The sequence below is a fragment of the Glycine max genome, chromosome 18 (genome assembly GCF_000004515.6).
Source record: "Glycine max cultivar Williams 82 chromosome 18, Glycine_max_v4.0, whole genome shotgun sequence".
NCBI classification, from domain to species: Eukaryota; Viridiplantae; Streptophyta; class Magnoliopsida; order Fabales; family Fabaceae; genus Glycine; species Glycine max.
Window position 1 is genome coordinate 52,338,005 of NC_038254.2, and position 17,584 is coordinate 52,355,588.

Consider the following 17,584-nt stretch of genomic DNA (forward strand, 5'->3'; position numbering starts at 1 on the left):
AGAGGTTCCATGATGACACTATCTACCTTGATTTATCTAACGGCCGTAAAAAGTGGTGTGCGGTGGACCACATGACCAAGTGGTCCACGTTGGAAGTGCCCCCAATACAATTGTCTTTCTCGTATAATAGTTTCCACACCTTTAATGACTTGTTGGAATGAAATCATTCCAATTAGACTACTCATGTGCACATTAAGGTATCTAAGTCGGCTGATTGAATAGAGTTTGTGAGTTGGTGTTTAATTTTATGATATTTATTTTTTATTCTTATGAATAATATTAAAAAAATTACTCATGTGAAATTTTATCTTTTTTATAATAATTTTCATATCTGTTAATACATGATCTTGAGAACGACAAGAATAATTAATTTCAGTGTGTTTAGTTGAGGATAGGAAGAGAGAAATCCAGAAGAAATTATATGAGTCCATATTTCTTATATTATATTTTAATTCAAATATTTATATTTTATTTTCACATTTTCAACTAAACAACATTATTAGAGGTACTCTCAATACAATTAATCATATTTTTCATAATACACCTTTGATGATTTTTTTTGAATGAGGTCATCTATCTAAACAATTAATATTTCTAAAATATGATTAATAATATTTGTTGTTATTAAAACATATTTTTTTTTCAAATACATGCATTGTTTTTAAATTATGACATACAAGTGTTTGTTTTCTGCAAATGTGAGTAGGGGAAAAGGACTCATCACATCTGAATAGATCTTTCTTCATCCCTAATTATCTTATAGCTCTACTTTTCTCAACTTCTTAAATAAAGAATTTCCCCAAGTATAAGTGTCAAACTGCCTCTAATCGTTGAGTCATACTCCTTATGTTCTCCATTATAAGCAAAAAGCATCTTTAATATTTACTAAGAAAATTAATTAATTTTATTAAATTGTATAATTTACAATTAAAAAATAATTTTTCCCCTAAACTATTTTTCTTTGGAACTTAATATCAACGATAAAAAAAAAGTCTTTAATCGTATTAGATGAAGATAATTTCATTAAATAAGACTTTTAAGACAAAAAAATAAAAGTTTTATTACTTACATACATGGAGGAAAAATTTCTTGATGTATTATTGTCTTGCCCCTTCAATTTACCATCTTCATGCTTTTTGCGTCAGTTCTCTCTCACTCCGTCACGAACACAGCCACCATCCGGTGGTTGTCCTGGCATTGTACCACCCATGGTCGAGGAGATTGGATCGAGCGAGCAATGAAATAAGAGTTGACAGAGGCGTGTGAATCTTGATAAGGGATGGTAGGCAAGTAATTAATGAAGCAAACAACAAATTAAACGATCAATATGTAAATTTTAAAATGATTCATTGTAAATAAATTCAACTCATCAAGTATCAACTAGTTGTCATTCACAAATTTGAATCATGGATTAAAATTAATACATAACTGTATCTGATGATTCTGGTGTACTTATGCTTGTGCATGCACGTACTACCTGTTACCTCATTACATGCATGCATGGTTACACCATAAGAAAAATATTGCATGCCCTGGCCATGCACTACAAATAAAACAAGACAGAACTAACAAGAAAGCCACATGTCCTCTGCATTTTACGTTATTCAAAGATTAGATTTGATGGCTGAATTTGCAGAAATAACTTCCCTCATTAGACCTTCTTGAACCACTGACACAAGAAGCTGCAAGTTGTCAAATGGAAAAACCTTATACAAATGCTGAAAAGAGATATTTCGGGTATACAACTAAAATTAAGCGCTTATTTGATAACCTTATCTTGTCATATAAAAACCTATATATCATAAACTTCATTGTGAAGTTTGCTTAAAATAAACTAAAAATAACTTATTTTAATAAGTTTTACTGTGAAGCCTATTGAAACAAGCAAGAATAGTGAAAGGTCATAAAATACTTTCATAGGCCTAAATTTGTAATGTACAAGTTAAATAAATCTAACTTTTTAAGTAAAAATTAACTGTCCAATTTAGTTATACAATTAAGATTTGCTCCTCTCATCACTTACCTAATATGCTTCATGTGTGTGTGTAAGCCTTTTCAAAATTGCACTATGCATCAAGGAGCATGGTAGATTAGATAAAGTGATGAGAACAGATCGATATAACCCCTTACCTCTCCCTTCTGATTGAGCATTTGGCCAGTGACATAGCCCCGGGCATTAGAAGAAGTAGGACTAAAGATCTGCATGTATAGAACAAATTGGATGTATTAACAACTTTATAAAATGAAAAAAAAAAAGGAATTTTGGGGAAAACTAACTACTCAAATAGTTAATGATATTCAAAGAGTGGTTAACCAGTAACAAATTTATTGACTAATTATCAGCTGTTTGAGTGATTCAAAAAAAATCTGTGTGAATAATTTAATTTTTTTTTAGCCAAATTTGAATAATTTAATTGTGCTTCAAAAGAAATATTTTTACCAAGAATTTTGGTGTTAACTTTCCCAAAATAATGAATCACTTAACGACACTCACCACAAATAGCACCCAGTCATCAGCTCTTAAATGCCTATGAAACCACATGCTGAAAAAAACCAACAAAGCGTTACACAAAAAGGAATTAGAGAGCAAATTCATAAACATAGCTTGAAAACTTGTTAGTTTATGTTTATGTCTCACATGTTATTATGTTAATATATAAATTAGGCATACATGACTCAGATACTTACGAGTGGTCCAGACTCACACCACGTGCCTTCATGCCCTTCTTACGGTTGGGGTTCAAACTCACTTGAAGAAAGATTAGATCTGAAGCATATGCAACTACACACCTGCAACACAAAACAGATTAACTGATTGTGTTAGAAATAAAACATTGATAAGCCTTTACCATTGTTTAAGCAATTGGAATAGTTGGTCTTAACATGGTATTAAAGCCACTATGACCGAGAGGTCAAATGAGCCAGTGTCGTTTCTATCAAATACTCCAAGAACCTGATCAAGCACTTCTGAGCTAGCTTTTTTACCCACATCAATCTAGAAAAATGTGAGAACCCTTGCTCGTTTAACACTACATATATATGGGCGCTGATGCAGTGACCTTTACTCGTTTGCCTCTCTACTGAGGCGATACTAACAAACTAATATTTGCCGATAAAAAAAAAAACAGTGTGTTACTTCCGGATAATGGTCTAACATTAGCAGAAATTTGTTGTGAGTAATCTATGTTTGGTATATTGGTGAATTTTACATTGATTATCAAGGGTCTAACACAACCCTCCTCCTTAACTCAGGCTTGGGACTGACTATGAAAAACATAGGAAGAGTTATAAGTTTTCCAAAGACAACACAAATTTTAACATAACTAGAAACTACTTATGGAAAAAGGCTTCAAGGAATGCAGGCATTAACGCATAAAAAAAAAAAAAACCCTCCTCATGCATTTGCCAATTTCAGAAAACTACTCAAAACTGAACATATCCAACAGTAAATAGAAGTTATAAGTACCTATGCAAGGCCTGATCATCTGAAAGTTTTCCCTTTGCTCTAAACCAGTATCTCAAACTGCATTTAAATTTTAAATAAGTTAAGATAATATGTAGCATTCAAATTCCAAGATGTCAAGGCTCTGTAGAAATTATTTAGAGAGAAAGTAAGGCAAAGGTTTGATGTATCTGGAATGGTACACCGATCCTTTCTCCCTTCTCTTTCCAAATCTCTACCACCAAACCTGGCATAAAAGACCAATATAAATACAAGCATAAATTGGCAGAGTATCAAGCTAACCTAGGGGGAGATTTGGTCTGATTTGTTGAAGTTTTAGGTTCACAGAACCGTATCTCAATAGGCCAAGGAATGAATTCAGTTGAAGCAACCTTGATTCGGTAAGTTCTGAAGCAACAATTTTTATCATTATGGCATAGAAAACCTTCATATAAAATTGTCAGGAGCTGAACTAAAACAAATAGAAAACTGGAGAACCAAGCATGATATGCTAGATAGTAAATATTACCTTGGAAGACGAGGGTCCGTTAGACGTTGCTCCCGTAGTTCTTCCAGCGATAAAAGCTATAACAGAGAACAAAATGTAACAGTCTAAAATTCATAACTGTTTTTATGAATATAAACTAGTTAGTAGTTACTTGCCTCATCTGGTGCAGGGACCAATGGGATGGACACTGCCTGGTGGTGAAACCCTACTTCTTCCTTCTATAGAATTACAATAATAACAAAGTTAGATGTGCTCCGGAATTGCGAGCAGAATTCATTAACAAGAGCTAGGGGATGTGTGGTAAAGTACATATGTCAATCAAAATGAAAGCATCTAAAAGACCATGTTACATCAAACATGTTATATTTTGTAACCATTAAAAACTAATAAAAGAAAAAGAGAAACTTATCATAGATTCGTATTCTTCCAATTATACTGCAAATGCTAGATTGCACCTCATTTACTAATTGTTGATATTGCATCAATGTACCTACTCCTAACAGTAGTAAAACCTATCTGACCATAACCCAAGTAAATATAAATGTCTTTCATACCAAAATTATAGAAGGTATCCCATTTTTGCACCTGGATTTTATTATAAATTTGATACTAGTTTTATTGTATCAATGACAGGGATGTCTGGCACAATCCCAGATGGTCCTCAGTCTTCCAAAGTCCAAATAACAATTCATCTTTTTAATTCCTTACAGTACTACTCTGAAATGTTAAACTAAAGAAAACTGCATGTGATTAATCCTAAAATTCTCCTTATTATAGACTATATATTCAATTAAGAATGATAACCAGATATACTAATGAAATCGAGAGAAAGCATAATTAGCCAGATTCAAAGCTAAAAAAAACTGAAAAATGACTGAAATTTTATCTTATTCCAAGTCAAAAATTGAGGATTACCTGAAATGAAGCCAGCAAAGTGAATATGATATGTCCCTTTTGAATCGCATCCACTTTCCTAGTAGCAAAACTCTTCCCATCACGGAGACGATAAACTTGATATATAATGGGTACTGGAAAACAAAAGTTTACACCGGTTATAATACTTTTACTATTATTAGCTAACAAACAATGCGAATTATAAATAAAATAGAAGAAAAGGTTCTTCTACAAAACAATGCAGTAGATGAACCAAGAATAGAAAATGAATATTCTAAGTAAGGAAAAATGGTAGAAAGAAACAGAGGAGGGAGTTAAATTAGAGTATTGCCAGTGAAGTTCAGATTAAGCACACTTACTGTTAAAATCTCCCACAAGAAGAAAATAGGCATGCAAGCTATGAACAACTTTAAGACAATCAACAGATTTTGATGCTGCAGCCAGTGCCTGTATATTACGCATTATCATGTAAGCAATCATTGCCTAGAAAGTGCTACTGACATGAGAACATGCTGTACTATGAAGTCAAGGCAATTTTTCTTACCTGTCCAACTATTTGTCCACCAAATACCTTCCCAAATTTTGGAGCATCTGGAGGAGTGATTCCTCGGAAGATATCTACCTTCCAAAGAGAAGGAACAGAATGATATAAGGGTGAACTATACAAAATATAGCAGGATACTACTTAACATCGTTTTAATTGTGATCTGCAACATAAAGGTTTTTCAACTGACTGCAACTGCATCACGATTGCAATTTCGGCAGTGTCAATGATTGCGATGAAACCACAGGCAATTTACTTAATATCAAAGATAAACCAAGGCAACCATATCTGACTAGTTTCCTTTTCTATCTATTATTTATATAATATATATGGGTACCTCTATAGGTTCCAAATGCAATATATGCTCCACAGGTGAGCATGTATCAGGAGATATTTCTGCACTCCATATAGACTTTGGCTGCAGCAATGTTGAGTGCTCATGGGGCAACACCATGCATGATAGCTGTCAAAGCAAACAAAAACAGTTGCTATAGGACTAATAAAACAGGTTTGTTTTCGTAACATGTTGACATTGGAAAGTAGTAGAAAAAGAAACAAAAAGGCACCTTTGTCAAAGCTACAACATCAGCATGGTGAACATCATTTGGTAAACCTACAAGTTGTGAATTCATATTATTAGCCTTCTGTAATTATAGTTATATAGCAATCTAAGGTAATATCTCTCGTGTCTTTAATGTAACAAGAAAACACCAGACAAAAAGCTTATTCACAAAAATATCAAATAAGATCTATATATGCTTTTTTACAGCAGTCAATCCTCATTTGTGTGATTGCAAAATCTAAAACTAATTGTTGTATTTTGAGTGCAGAATATTTTTTGAAATTATAGGGTTTAGGTCATAGGTAGGGATGGAGGAAGAGAGAAAGGAGACTTTTAAATAATATTCTTTTGTGTCTGTGTTAAATTACAAAACACTGAAACTTATTTATACTAGTACTAGACTCCTCATAGTAACTAAATAAGGATGAAGTCTGGAAATATAATAAATAGGATAAGAATGAAGTCTGAATTAGTAGTATATTACTAAAACCAAAATTAACAAAATTTGTATGTAAACCAAATTTTCTATGCCATGTTGAATAATGAAATTTATTAATTACCAAAACCAAAATAGTCATATCTTTTCAAGTGAAACTCTGGATGATTATCTTCATCGGCACTAACAGAGCCAACAACCTCAGCCTGCAAGCCAGGAAAATAAACATTCAACACAACCGAAATTTTGAAGAATAATGTTGCACAAACAAAATCTGTAGAGCTACACCCACATCACTACGAACTGATCCAATGACCCTTTTGTAGAAAGCTTTCAATTTTGAAATATAACATGAAAAATGAGCATACCTCTCCCCCCCAGATGAAGTAAAGACCATCCCCACGTTCTCCCTCACGAACAACATACTCTCCTGGCTCTACACAATAATTCATCATTCAAGAATTGAAAACATTAATACATGCATAAATGAAACATCTCTTCCAATTGACTTCTAAAACACTCTAAACATAGCAACACTAATAAAGCTAGTATTATATGAACAAATGTTGGACATTTTTCTATATAATTCATCGCACGAAGTCCAATTCAATAACAAAAGTTGTCAATTTCAAAATCCAATTTTTTTACCATAGTGTTTGAGAATCACAAGTTCGGATATCTTCTGCACAGACGAGCCAGGAAGCCTCTGAAGTAGAGGAACGTTCCCAAGGAACTCAAACACTGCAACAACATCAAATAGAGAAAATCAAATCTAAAGATCGAAACAGAACTTCAGACGCACTGACCTGAAAATGAATGAAAGTAAAAGGCTTAATTGCACTTTGGTCCATGTTGTAATTGTGAGATTTTGACCCCTCAAGCAAGTTCCAATTGCGTGAATTGAGTCTTTCAGGTACAATAGTTATACAATTTTAGTCCCCTATCATTGCATGATAATGTGTCAGTTGACTCATTATCACATGTTACTTGACTTAATTACATTTTTGTCATCTGCTGGTGTAAATTGCGAGGGATCAAAAGTGTACAATTAAGCCTTGTCAACATATATGCCAATACTCATCTTCATTAACTATCACATTAACAAAATTTGTTAAATATTTATAGAAAGATCAACGGAAGGAACAAAATCGCAGAATTGTAATACTCAGGACAAAAATGCAACTAAAAAAGAAAAATGCAAATTGTATCGTGTTAATATTTTCTTTTCCGTAGACTTTCTCAGCATCCAAACAGAAAATTTTCTCGGCGAGGCTCACTCACCTTCTTCCTTGGCCATTACACTGATTGAGCGGTTTCAAGCACTGTAATCGGACTATAGTATAGTCATTAACTTGTTATATTACCATAACTAAGTACTAACTGATGAAGAACGAAAGGAACGGATCCTATGTAGTATTGTAGCATTACAGACAGAGTCAAAGTGAGGACCCGAGGTTGTTGGAATAATATAAATTCTGGTTTGGAAGGTTGGCTGGATACTGCTTCAACAAGTATGTTCATAAACTATTATTAGCGGGGCAATTGTTAGTTTCAGTTTGGCACTTTGTTTTTTTTTTTTTTTCCTTTCTTTCTCTTTTTAAAATTGGAAAAGTGATAAACACGTAAAAAGACACTTGGTACATTTTTGGAAATTAGATAAGAAAATTACTTTTTGAGGTAAGAAATACTTTGCAAAAGCATAAGACTTTTACTTTTATTTTGCTATTATTCGTTAGATTGCATTGACGTATCGCAATAATTTTAACTGTGTTTCAATGCAACTAGATTGTGTTTAAAACTTTAAATTGAGATTAAATCAGTATGGTATATGTCAAGTTTGAAATTTTCTAGTAGTGATATATGAGAACTTTAAATTTAAGCCATATAATCACATAGACGGCCATGATTAAAAGTCAATAAGTGAACTCATAACCACTTAAATTATGTTTTTTTTTTTTTACTTTTAATCTTAATTATTTAAATTATATTTAATGACCTATATTGTAATTTTTATTTCTCACAATAGAATGAGTTTTCATTTGATACGTTCCTTAAATAAGTAATATGTAAATATATGTTTTTAATACCATAATATGTTAAAAAAAAAAATATAAAACTATAAGAAAAATAAATTAAAAAATTTTCAAATTAATATACCAAGATTATATTATATATTTTATTAAAAAATGTAATAAATATTTAGCAAATAACAACTAATTTATATCTTCTATTTTTACTTTGAAAATTATTTTAAAAATACTTGTTTAAATATTAAAAAAGTCATTTTTCAACTCAATTAAAATCGATTAATTGCACAATTTTTCTCACATTCTATTTCTCATCCATATATAATTTTATCTCATCTAACTTATCTACATGATGAAACTCAATTCTGGCATGCAACCGTAGCCTTGTGAAAGACTGAAAGATGCAGCTCCTTACATGTGACAACTACACAAATCTCTCTAACTGTGAAACTGAAATAGAGCTGGATGAAACTGACTTAGCAGCTCCTCATATGTATGAATTATGCTATTAGATTTGCAAAATCGTGGCGCCATCTGCTCTATTTAATTGATCATCAACGACGGCGGCGACTTAGCTTATCATAGTCTGCTACACTGATGTAAAGTTGCAAGTGCAATAATTGTACAGATCACTGTACATTGGCTAATACAATAGGTCAATGAGTTGCACATGTGTGGATAAATTATACATAAGGGTTCTTATGTAAGCTGTTTGATCCCAAAAAAGGGGTAAAGAACAAAAGCTTATCCTAGTCAAACTACTTGACTAACAAATATGTGCCGCATCAAATAACAATCCTATTTCTCCTATTCTATAACAGAATACCCCCAACCATTTTGTCAGGGGACTTATAAATACAAATTCAACAAGACTTTGTTTCCCACCGGTTATACCTGAAGATCAAGAACAGCTTCCCCTGCAATGAGAAATGACACAGTCATCAACCCTAATATAATCAATGTCCCACAAGATAGCAACAACTTTTGCAGCTACTTAAAGTTTCAGTGTTTTTCTCTCCAAGAGAAGTACACCTCTTAAAACTGACATTAATACTCCTTTCGTGTTCAATTATTTATAAAATGATTCCAATCAGATAAAAAGACTAGTGCTAGGTGGATCAAAGAACACTATCAGTGGGAGCGAATAATGGAATCCAAAGTTCAATATGATATTAGTACAGTTGCTGAACCATGCCTCTGAAAGAAATTTGGGTCTTCAGGGTTTTGCTGATTACCCTACTGAGTGTGGGACTGTGGAGTAAGAAGGTTTCAGATGACACGTGAGCATTCATTCAATCAAGGCCAGATAAAGGGATGATTTTCTTTCCTTAATAGATATTTTCATAAATCAATTAGAGGCTAGAGATACATTTAAAATTTTCTTCATCAACTTACCATGCATTCTCTTGACAAATCTTTCAAACTCTATGAAGTTTTGTCGTTCCATGAGAAGTGAACTAAGCCTCAGGTAAGTAAAAGATGAAAAGTGCCTTCCATCTGGATCATTCATGGGCTTGGCATTATCCAAAACCTTGTTATAGCCAACTCTGTTTAGGCAAGGAAATCCATTCTGACTGGTAACTGGTAGGTCAACTTCCCACCCGGCATTCAACACCTGTAATACAATCAGCCAATCAAGACACCAACTAGATAACAACATAAATTTTGGCAAGGATTAGATACTTACTTGCCAGACTAGTCCCTCGGGATCTGCAAAGGTCTCTGGAAAGCCCTCATGTTGGTTCAATGTGTGCAAGTCAACACAAGGAATGTTTAAGTTGATTCCATTTGTCTTTAACATTGTCATAATTGCAGCATAACCATCACGATTGCATGGGTTATAATACCCAGCGGTTAATTCGGCAGCATGACTTGCAGTCTTGTACCACCAGTAAATACCCGATAACTGTATAGAAATTAAAATATATCAAGCAGACTGTACATGGCCAAAATACACATGCATCCACAAAAACTAAAAGATAGACTAACAAATGGAACACTCCTAATCAAAAAGGATAAGCATTAAAGTAGTATTAAGTTTATGGAAAGGTTTTCTTTTCTCATTTATCGGGGCTTGGTGCAGAAAATACTATTGTTTTTTGGTGGTCGTGAATGAAAGTGTATTGCTAATGAATCAGTCTATAAAAGATACTTCCTTGATCAGTGGTAGACAAGTCATTCTGAAGAACTCAAGTCAAATCTTTTAAATTAAGGGAAGTAATTTTCAGGAACAAATCAAAAATCATATAAGGATTGGAGGGTTTTTTTTTTGTGAAGACTTTTTTCAAGAAAGAAATATTTTTTGGAGATATTTTGAGCTGAAAACAAGTTCTCAAAAATGATGCTTGAAAGCATAGGAAATTAACATCACATATATAAGACAAGGACTGCATCAATTATGGAATTCCTTATATTGTAAGACAAAATCATCAGTTTCAGATGCAGAAAAGAATCAAAGAAGTTTTCTTCAAGATTAAGAGTACAAAATTTTCTTCAGATTACCCTTTTTTTTATTAACTTACCTTTGCAGCAATGCAAGATCCCTCAAAAGCTAATTTTGCCAGAGAAAGTACCCGGTTTCCATGATCAATCAAAACCTGAGAGTACCAGCTAAGAAAAAACCTGCCATAGAAGCCATCATAATCACCCCCATCACAAAAGAAACCTGTTTCATGTGGCTGAGAATTATAGGTACCAGCATTATCTGGCCCTCTAGCCCAAATAGCGTGACCCCTTACTTCTGCTGCTTTCCTAAGACTTTTCAACATATACTGATCATAGCACTGTACGCAAAGTGCAAGGATGATGAGCAAAATGGTTAAAAAGAGTTCCAAGGCATATATGCATAGGCAAAAAGGTATCAACAACTGTCAACAACAAGTGAAGACAAGACAGCAACAACCATACACAGGCAATGGTGTATAGACAAAATTCTATGTGGAATCAAACATTTAACATTCACCTCCTAAAACAAACTAAAATTTGTACACATATATCAATAGAGGTTAAGAGGGCGAGCCCTGGTGCAGCGGTAAAGTTGTGCCTTGGTGACTTGTTGGTCATGGGTTCGAATCCGGAAACAGCCTCTTTGCATATGCAAGGGTAAGGCTGCGTACAACATCCCTCCCCCATACCTTCGCATAGCGAAGAGCCTCTGGGCAATGGGGTACGAAGTTTGAGTTTTATATCAATAGAGGTTAAATGAAGACCCTTATCCTAAAACAAATTGTCCAGGAAAACATGTGGCAAAAGAAAAAAAATGGCGAATAAAACAACTAAACAAAACAAATTTCTTTTTGAGCTATGACAAGTCTATGTATAAGGGATATTTTCATTTCCAACTTTTTTGGCTCAACAGAATAAAAAATTTGTTGTTTAAAAGAATATATGGAAATAAATACATTTGAGCCAAGGAAGCATTTGTAATGGAAAACAGAATCTGAAAAGTGACAGAGATAGATAACTATGATACACTTAATTACCTGGAATTCACCAATACCAGGATATCTCCAACCATGCTTTACAGGACAAGATGGGTATCTTAGCTCTCCACATGGACCCAGTCCAACTTCAATCATAGAGATTAACCCATCCTCAAAATATTCATCAAACTCTACCCGGAAACTTCTCATGAAATCAAAGTAAACCTACAAAGTACAACATGCTTAATTTTATCAGCATACATAAAATGGAAATACTGCCTCCAATCTTGTCCCCAAAAAGCATCTGATATATAATTCAAATGATTTGCTTGGAAGAAAAGTGATTTAAAACTAAGTAACTAACACCAGTATTGTTCTCATTGCTATTATCATGTCATCATTACCTCCAAAGCAGTACGGCCTCTTAAAACCCGTTCCTTATCTATTCCCCAAGAAAGACATTCAGGGTTGTGCCTTCCCTCTCTATCAGTGAAAAAAATGTCAGGATTGCTCCTACCAATCTCAGCAACCCAATGGGGTAATGGAATACAAACATCATCACCAAAATTGCCTCCACATTCATGAAATGACATCACAACCTGGTCAAGTGTCAACAGGACAAGACACCACATAAGGCAGATTGAATCGGCAAGAGAGCAACTCACAATGATTAAACTTATGATAGTCACCTGCAGCTTAAGCTTAAGCTCTCGCACCATTTGAAAGAGTCTCTTGTAACCATTCCAATTATACTCTTGTGGAGCATGTGCCTCCACTATTCCCCACCAACAGTCTACCATAACACCATCAACATGTACTGATTTCAACACCTTCAGCTGCTTTAGTAGACCATCCGGATCAACTAGCTCACATTTAATATTGATCACCCCTAACTGTCAAAAATATACACAGAATGTTCCTATATAATGTTAGATTCATATTTACAGATAATTTCCTAAAGAAAATTAGAGTTTTTCCTTTCTTATACTAAGAATACCCATATATTAGAACTACTCACTACAAGCATATTAAGAAACCAAGAAACAGAACTTCAATAAAATGATGAAAATTAAGAGTAAAATAATAGCTTACCGGTAGCATCACATAAACTGGAACATATGGGGTACCAGCCAAATCACGCTCTGGTAATCTGGGGGGTAAGTCAGCAATCTGCAAAGGAGAAGAAGGTATAAAACAAGGCCAAGAGATTTAACTTCCAAAGGCACCATACTGAAATAATTACATGCAAAATAAAAATAATGAATATGCCCTTTTGGATAATTATTTGTCTTCGGGTATCCTTTCAAGTTTTCATAATGATAGGAACTGACTTTTACTGACAAAAAACAATGAGGTAAGCTCTTTCAAGAACAGAAAATGTAGAAAATAACAGATAAATCAAGAGTTATGCATATGCACAGAACCTCTACCCTAAACCCCTTCCTCTTAATTCATGCCTACAATGCACTATCTAGCCTTCCCTCTTATATTCTGCTTCCTGCCAAATGAATTCCCACCCTCCACTATTCCTAGCCAGCTCAGCAAACAGTTATGCTCCAGACTTAATAAATTATCCCTTTATTTCCTATTCTGTATTCCTCCCGTGTTGCAAGCTTGTGTGTTTATTCTTTTACTTACCATCCCTTTCCTTGTAACCTGCTGTGCTTCTATACATGCAGGAATAGTGAACTAGATACTAATATAGTAATTAATAATCACTGACACTAGTTCAAGCCATCAGCGTCACTAGTCACCACGGCAATTGGAAGAAACTTAATTATAGAAAAAAAAATCAATATTTTGACCGAATACTTTCATTAAATACCTGCTTATCATCAGCATTATCCATTGAACCACCAATCAGAGGACGATTGTCTCTTTGTGCTTCTCCATCCCCCACCATAGATGTTTGAGACCGGGAACTTGAGGATAGACCATAAGGAGACGGAGTTGGCATAAAAACACTTTTTGTTTGACATGCATTATACTCTAAAGGGCTCCTATAGCCAGAAGCAACTCCCCTGAGAGAAGCAGATGGAGTCTGTTGTGAAGCCGCATGGGAAGATGATGAAGTGACAATTGTAGAATTACCACCAGCAGGCTTTTGAACCTGTAAGGTTGAGAAGAAAAGGTTCCAATGTGGGAGTTTTACTGAGATTTGTCAGAACTGAAATTTGCAGATGCACAACTATAACCAGACATTTAAATATGACTAAACCAAGAACTCAACTAAATGACAAGTACCAAGAGTTAATGTCTACATTATAGATGAAATAAAATATATTTTTTCAGCAAGACAGCCTTCCAAAACAAATGTTGATAAGGAATTTTCAAAGTGTAACTACAGGGGTAAAAAAAAAACAAAATGATCAGGCCATAGTCCTCCTAATCATGGGGAAACCACATATAATGCCTGCAGATGCAGACCAAAAGTCACAAAATTCAACTAAAGATTAGTTTCACAAGCAGAAAATTTTAACTTATGTCTTGACAGATAAATTACCTGAGATCTTGAGGGAAAAGTAGTACCATCTGGAAGAACCACCCATCCAGCTTCCCTTGCTAGAGCAGCAATGACATCATTTATGTCAGCCCTAACTCTTAGATTGTAGTTGCCATGCCTGCGAAGCCCCGCCAAGATCCTTGCAGTGATGGCCCTCCGGCGCCTCTCTCTTAGCTTTGTTCTCTCTTTCTCTTCTAGCGGCCTAGATCTTCGAGTACCTCCACCTGGGGTGCCTACTTGCTCTTGAAACTGCTGGTGCTGCTGAAACCTGTTGTCATCAGTGGCAGTTCCTATCCCATTCCCACCATCAATCTCTACCATCCCTGATACTGAAGCATTTCCCTGCTCACCTCCATTTTCCTCATAATCATCATCGTCATCATCCTCATCTTTCACATCCATTCCCATTTCTTCATCATCCTCACTCGTTCCAACAAGCCTCTGCATATCAGTTGCCATAATCCCAAGTCTGAACCCTCAATACTTAAATTCAATTAAAAAATATTCTACTGATTCCGTTGATTGCCAGTGCCATCAAAATTTATAAACAGCCTCCATCTCTAACCAAAAAAACCATGTCCTCAGGAACTCCACAAGCTACACAAGACAAAAGAAATAGTCAACACACACAACAATACCAGCTGACAATTTTCTCTTCCCCTTAACAATTGTAAGCCTTCATAGGCAATAATTACACAAAAAACTTAAAACTAGAACATGTTTGGTAATCAAAACAAAAGCATATTTGTAATAATCTAAAACTCAAGTCACCACAGTTTCCTCTCCCCCTAAATCATTTTAAACCATCATTTTTGTTTGCTCCTCACTGGTGTCTTCCATCTGAGAAAATGCACTATCAGATGCTAAATATGACAACTTTCCTATGGAGGACTCGAAACTTAATTCGTCACATTGTGAAGAACTAGCCCCTTATGTTAAATCCAATATTCTAAGCCATCATTTCAATAATTTAAAATAAATACATAAATAAACCTAGAACCAATTTATAATGGAAAGCACGACATTTTATCATCCAAACCTACGACAAGGAAAACAACAACAGAAACGGCGTTAATTCATGAGTTTAGAACATAGTTACCATCCAGATCGAAATGACGTTGCAAATGACGAATTCTCCGGCAGATCCGTCTTCTCCTCACCGGAATCTTCAGAGCTCCGTCAGGCACCGCAATTACCGGCGACCGGCGCGGAGGTCCGGCGAGATCGGCCGCGATGGGGAGGAATCCGGCAAGATCGAGATCAGGAAACGGAACTGCGGCACCGGAAAGTGTCCGGCGTGCGAGCGTGCGAGCGAGTGAAGCATGCGAGATGCGTCTCACGAGGTTGAGTTCTCGCTCGTGTCGTGTGTGCGGAGACGAGCGTGTTTGGGAACTTGGCACGAACGAGGCATGCGTGCCAACTTTTAAGCGAGTGGGAAAAAAAATTAAAAAAGAAAACTTTATGAGTGGCTAACACATGGAATGTATGTTTTTTGTTTTGTCATTATTATTGGGTGGATTTTTTGTTTTTAAACCACAAGGTTAGGTTATCCACACTTTTGCTGTGATAGAATTAGTTAAGGGATATAATTAAATACATTATTTGAATTTTAAAATAAAAGTACCTTTTAAACTAATCTCAAATCATTTTTTAAATTAATTATAAATAAATTGAATTTGATTCAAAATTATATTTACATAAGGATGTTAGGGTAATTTTTTCTCTCTGTTATGTTGAAACCTTTTTGTCCTTTATTGTTTACCAAACTAATTTTAAATCATTTTTTAAAATTAATTATAAATAAATTGAATTTGATTCAAAATTACATTTACACGGATATATTAGACAAAATACTTGTATTAAAAACACTCTAACGCTTAAGTCAGTTATCTCTTCGGTCAGATTAAATTAAAATAATAAATGAATACTAACAAATACTATTAAGAATCTAATCCTTTATATATGTCATGGACCTACCTTTCAATTTGGTAATGTTAATTCATAATACATTGCTAATGAACGGATTATGCTTAAGTATGTTTTTTTCTTCTTTCGATTGACTCTTGTCTTATTTTATACACAGTCAAATTGTTTGATATATACTTAAATCAGATTATCAAAGTTAGAAATTAAATTGATATCAATTAGATTAAATTGAATAATTGAACTTTTACAAGAGTTAGCAATTATATGATATCTCATGGACAAATGCTATTGTGGGCCACCTTTATAGTGGTACACCATATATTTTTTACCATTAGAATCATTGGAATATGTCTCCCTAACTTTTTTTCTCAGCCCCTTATCGTAAGAACCATTGCAAATCGCCATCAAAAACAATTTTCGGTGATGGCACCACTTCCTCCTTCAGGAATGTGGTTCAGGCCCTTCCCAACCCGTGACATCCAAACACTGCCTTATCGAGAGGAACCACATTGACAAAAGCACCTTCACAACACTATTCAAGTCCCAACAAAGATATTTAAACTTCTTTTTTTACCACATTGAGCTCCCCAAAACCCTAACCTTATCGTACAAGAGACCATTTTATTAACTAGCATCAGCAAGGTCAGCTTCATTGCGCACAAGCTATGAAATACGGACATTTCAGTCCTTTGTCGTGTCCGGTGTTCGACACGAGTCCGTGTCAGTGTCCGACACCGACACGACACCCGTACTACGTTCTATATTTTGAACATTACAGGTGTCCACGTGTCCGTGCCTGTGTCGTGTCCGGTGTCGTTGCTTCATAGCGCACAAGATGTCACACGCGCTCATCTTCCTTGGCATTTGCTTTGCGTTCTTGTTGTCAATGAACACGTTTCACAGCAACATTGGGATCTTCATCATGTTCAACAAATTTGACACCACCAAGAAGGAGCTCCTCACCCTCGGAATCGGCTTCTCTATTATCCTTTTTCATGTTATTTATGTGCTGTCTTATTAAAATAATAATATATAACAATTGTGTTAATATTTATTGGTGATATTTAATTTTAAAAATCATAAAAACTATATAATTTTAAAAGACAGCACATAAAACGACAACATAAAAATCAAATTTCTCACCCTGGTGTTGTGCACAAGGACGAAGGGCAATTCTAGCCTCGGGACTGGAGTTTGTTTTAAGGTGCAACAGCCTAGGACCTATAGTTATAGGGGGAAATAATCAAACATTTTTATTTAAAGTGAAAAAAAGTGATGTCTTTTAGAAACAACTTTATCTTATTGGCTTTTTTATAGAAC

At 34.6% G+C, this 17,584-nt stretch overlaps 2 protein-coding genes across 2 annotated transcripts; both read right to left on the reverse strand.

Moving 5' to 3' along the window:
* Positions 1 to 1,075: 1,075 nt before the first annotated feature.
* Positions 1,076 to 8,272, reverse strand: LOC100781122 (acyl-CoA thioesterase 2). The gene is made up of 17 exons (XM_003551612.5): positions 7,668 to 8,272; positions 7,035 to 7,127; positions 6,755 to 6,822; positions 6,511 to 6,592; positions 5,955 to 6,001; positions 5,726 to 5,851; positions 5,389 to 5,466; positions 5,204 to 5,291; positions 4,866 to 4,978; positions 4,106 to 4,168; positions 3,972 to 4,027; positions 3,746 to 3,850; positions 3,467 to 3,523; positions 2,689 to 2,790; positions 2,495 to 2,543; positions 2,131 to 2,199; positions 1,076 to 1,682 (listed from the first exon to the last, which is right to left on the reverse strand). Exons 1-17 carry the CDS (start codon positions 7,681 to 7,683, stop codon positions 1,605 to 1,607), a joined length of 1,290 nt encoding a protein of 429 aa, XP_003551660.1. The 5' UTR covers positions 7,684 to 8,272; the 3' UTR covers positions 1,076 to 1,604.
* A 741-nt stretch (positions 8,273 to 9,013) lies between these two features.
* LOC100805560 (beta-amylase 7) lies at positions 9,014 to 15,840 on the reverse strand. Its single transcript, XM_003552344.5, has 11 exons — positions 15,438 to 15,840; positions 14,339 to 14,935; positions 13,661 to 13,945; positions 12,928 to 13,005; positions 12,525 to 12,728; positions 12,240 to 12,434; positions 11,896 to 12,060; positions 10,936 to 11,196; positions 10,101 to 10,319; positions 9,809 to 10,028; positions 9,014 to 9,330 (listed from the first exon to the last, which is right to left on the reverse strand). The coding sequence occupies exons 2-11, from the start codon at positions 14,795 to 14,797 to the stop codon at positions 9,302 to 9,304; spliced, it is 2,115 nt and encodes a 704-aa protein (XP_003552392.1). The 5' UTR covers positions 14,798 to 14,935; positions 15,438 to 15,840; the 3' UTR covers positions 9,014 to 9,301.
* Positions 15,841 to 17,584: the final 1,744 nt, after the last annotated feature.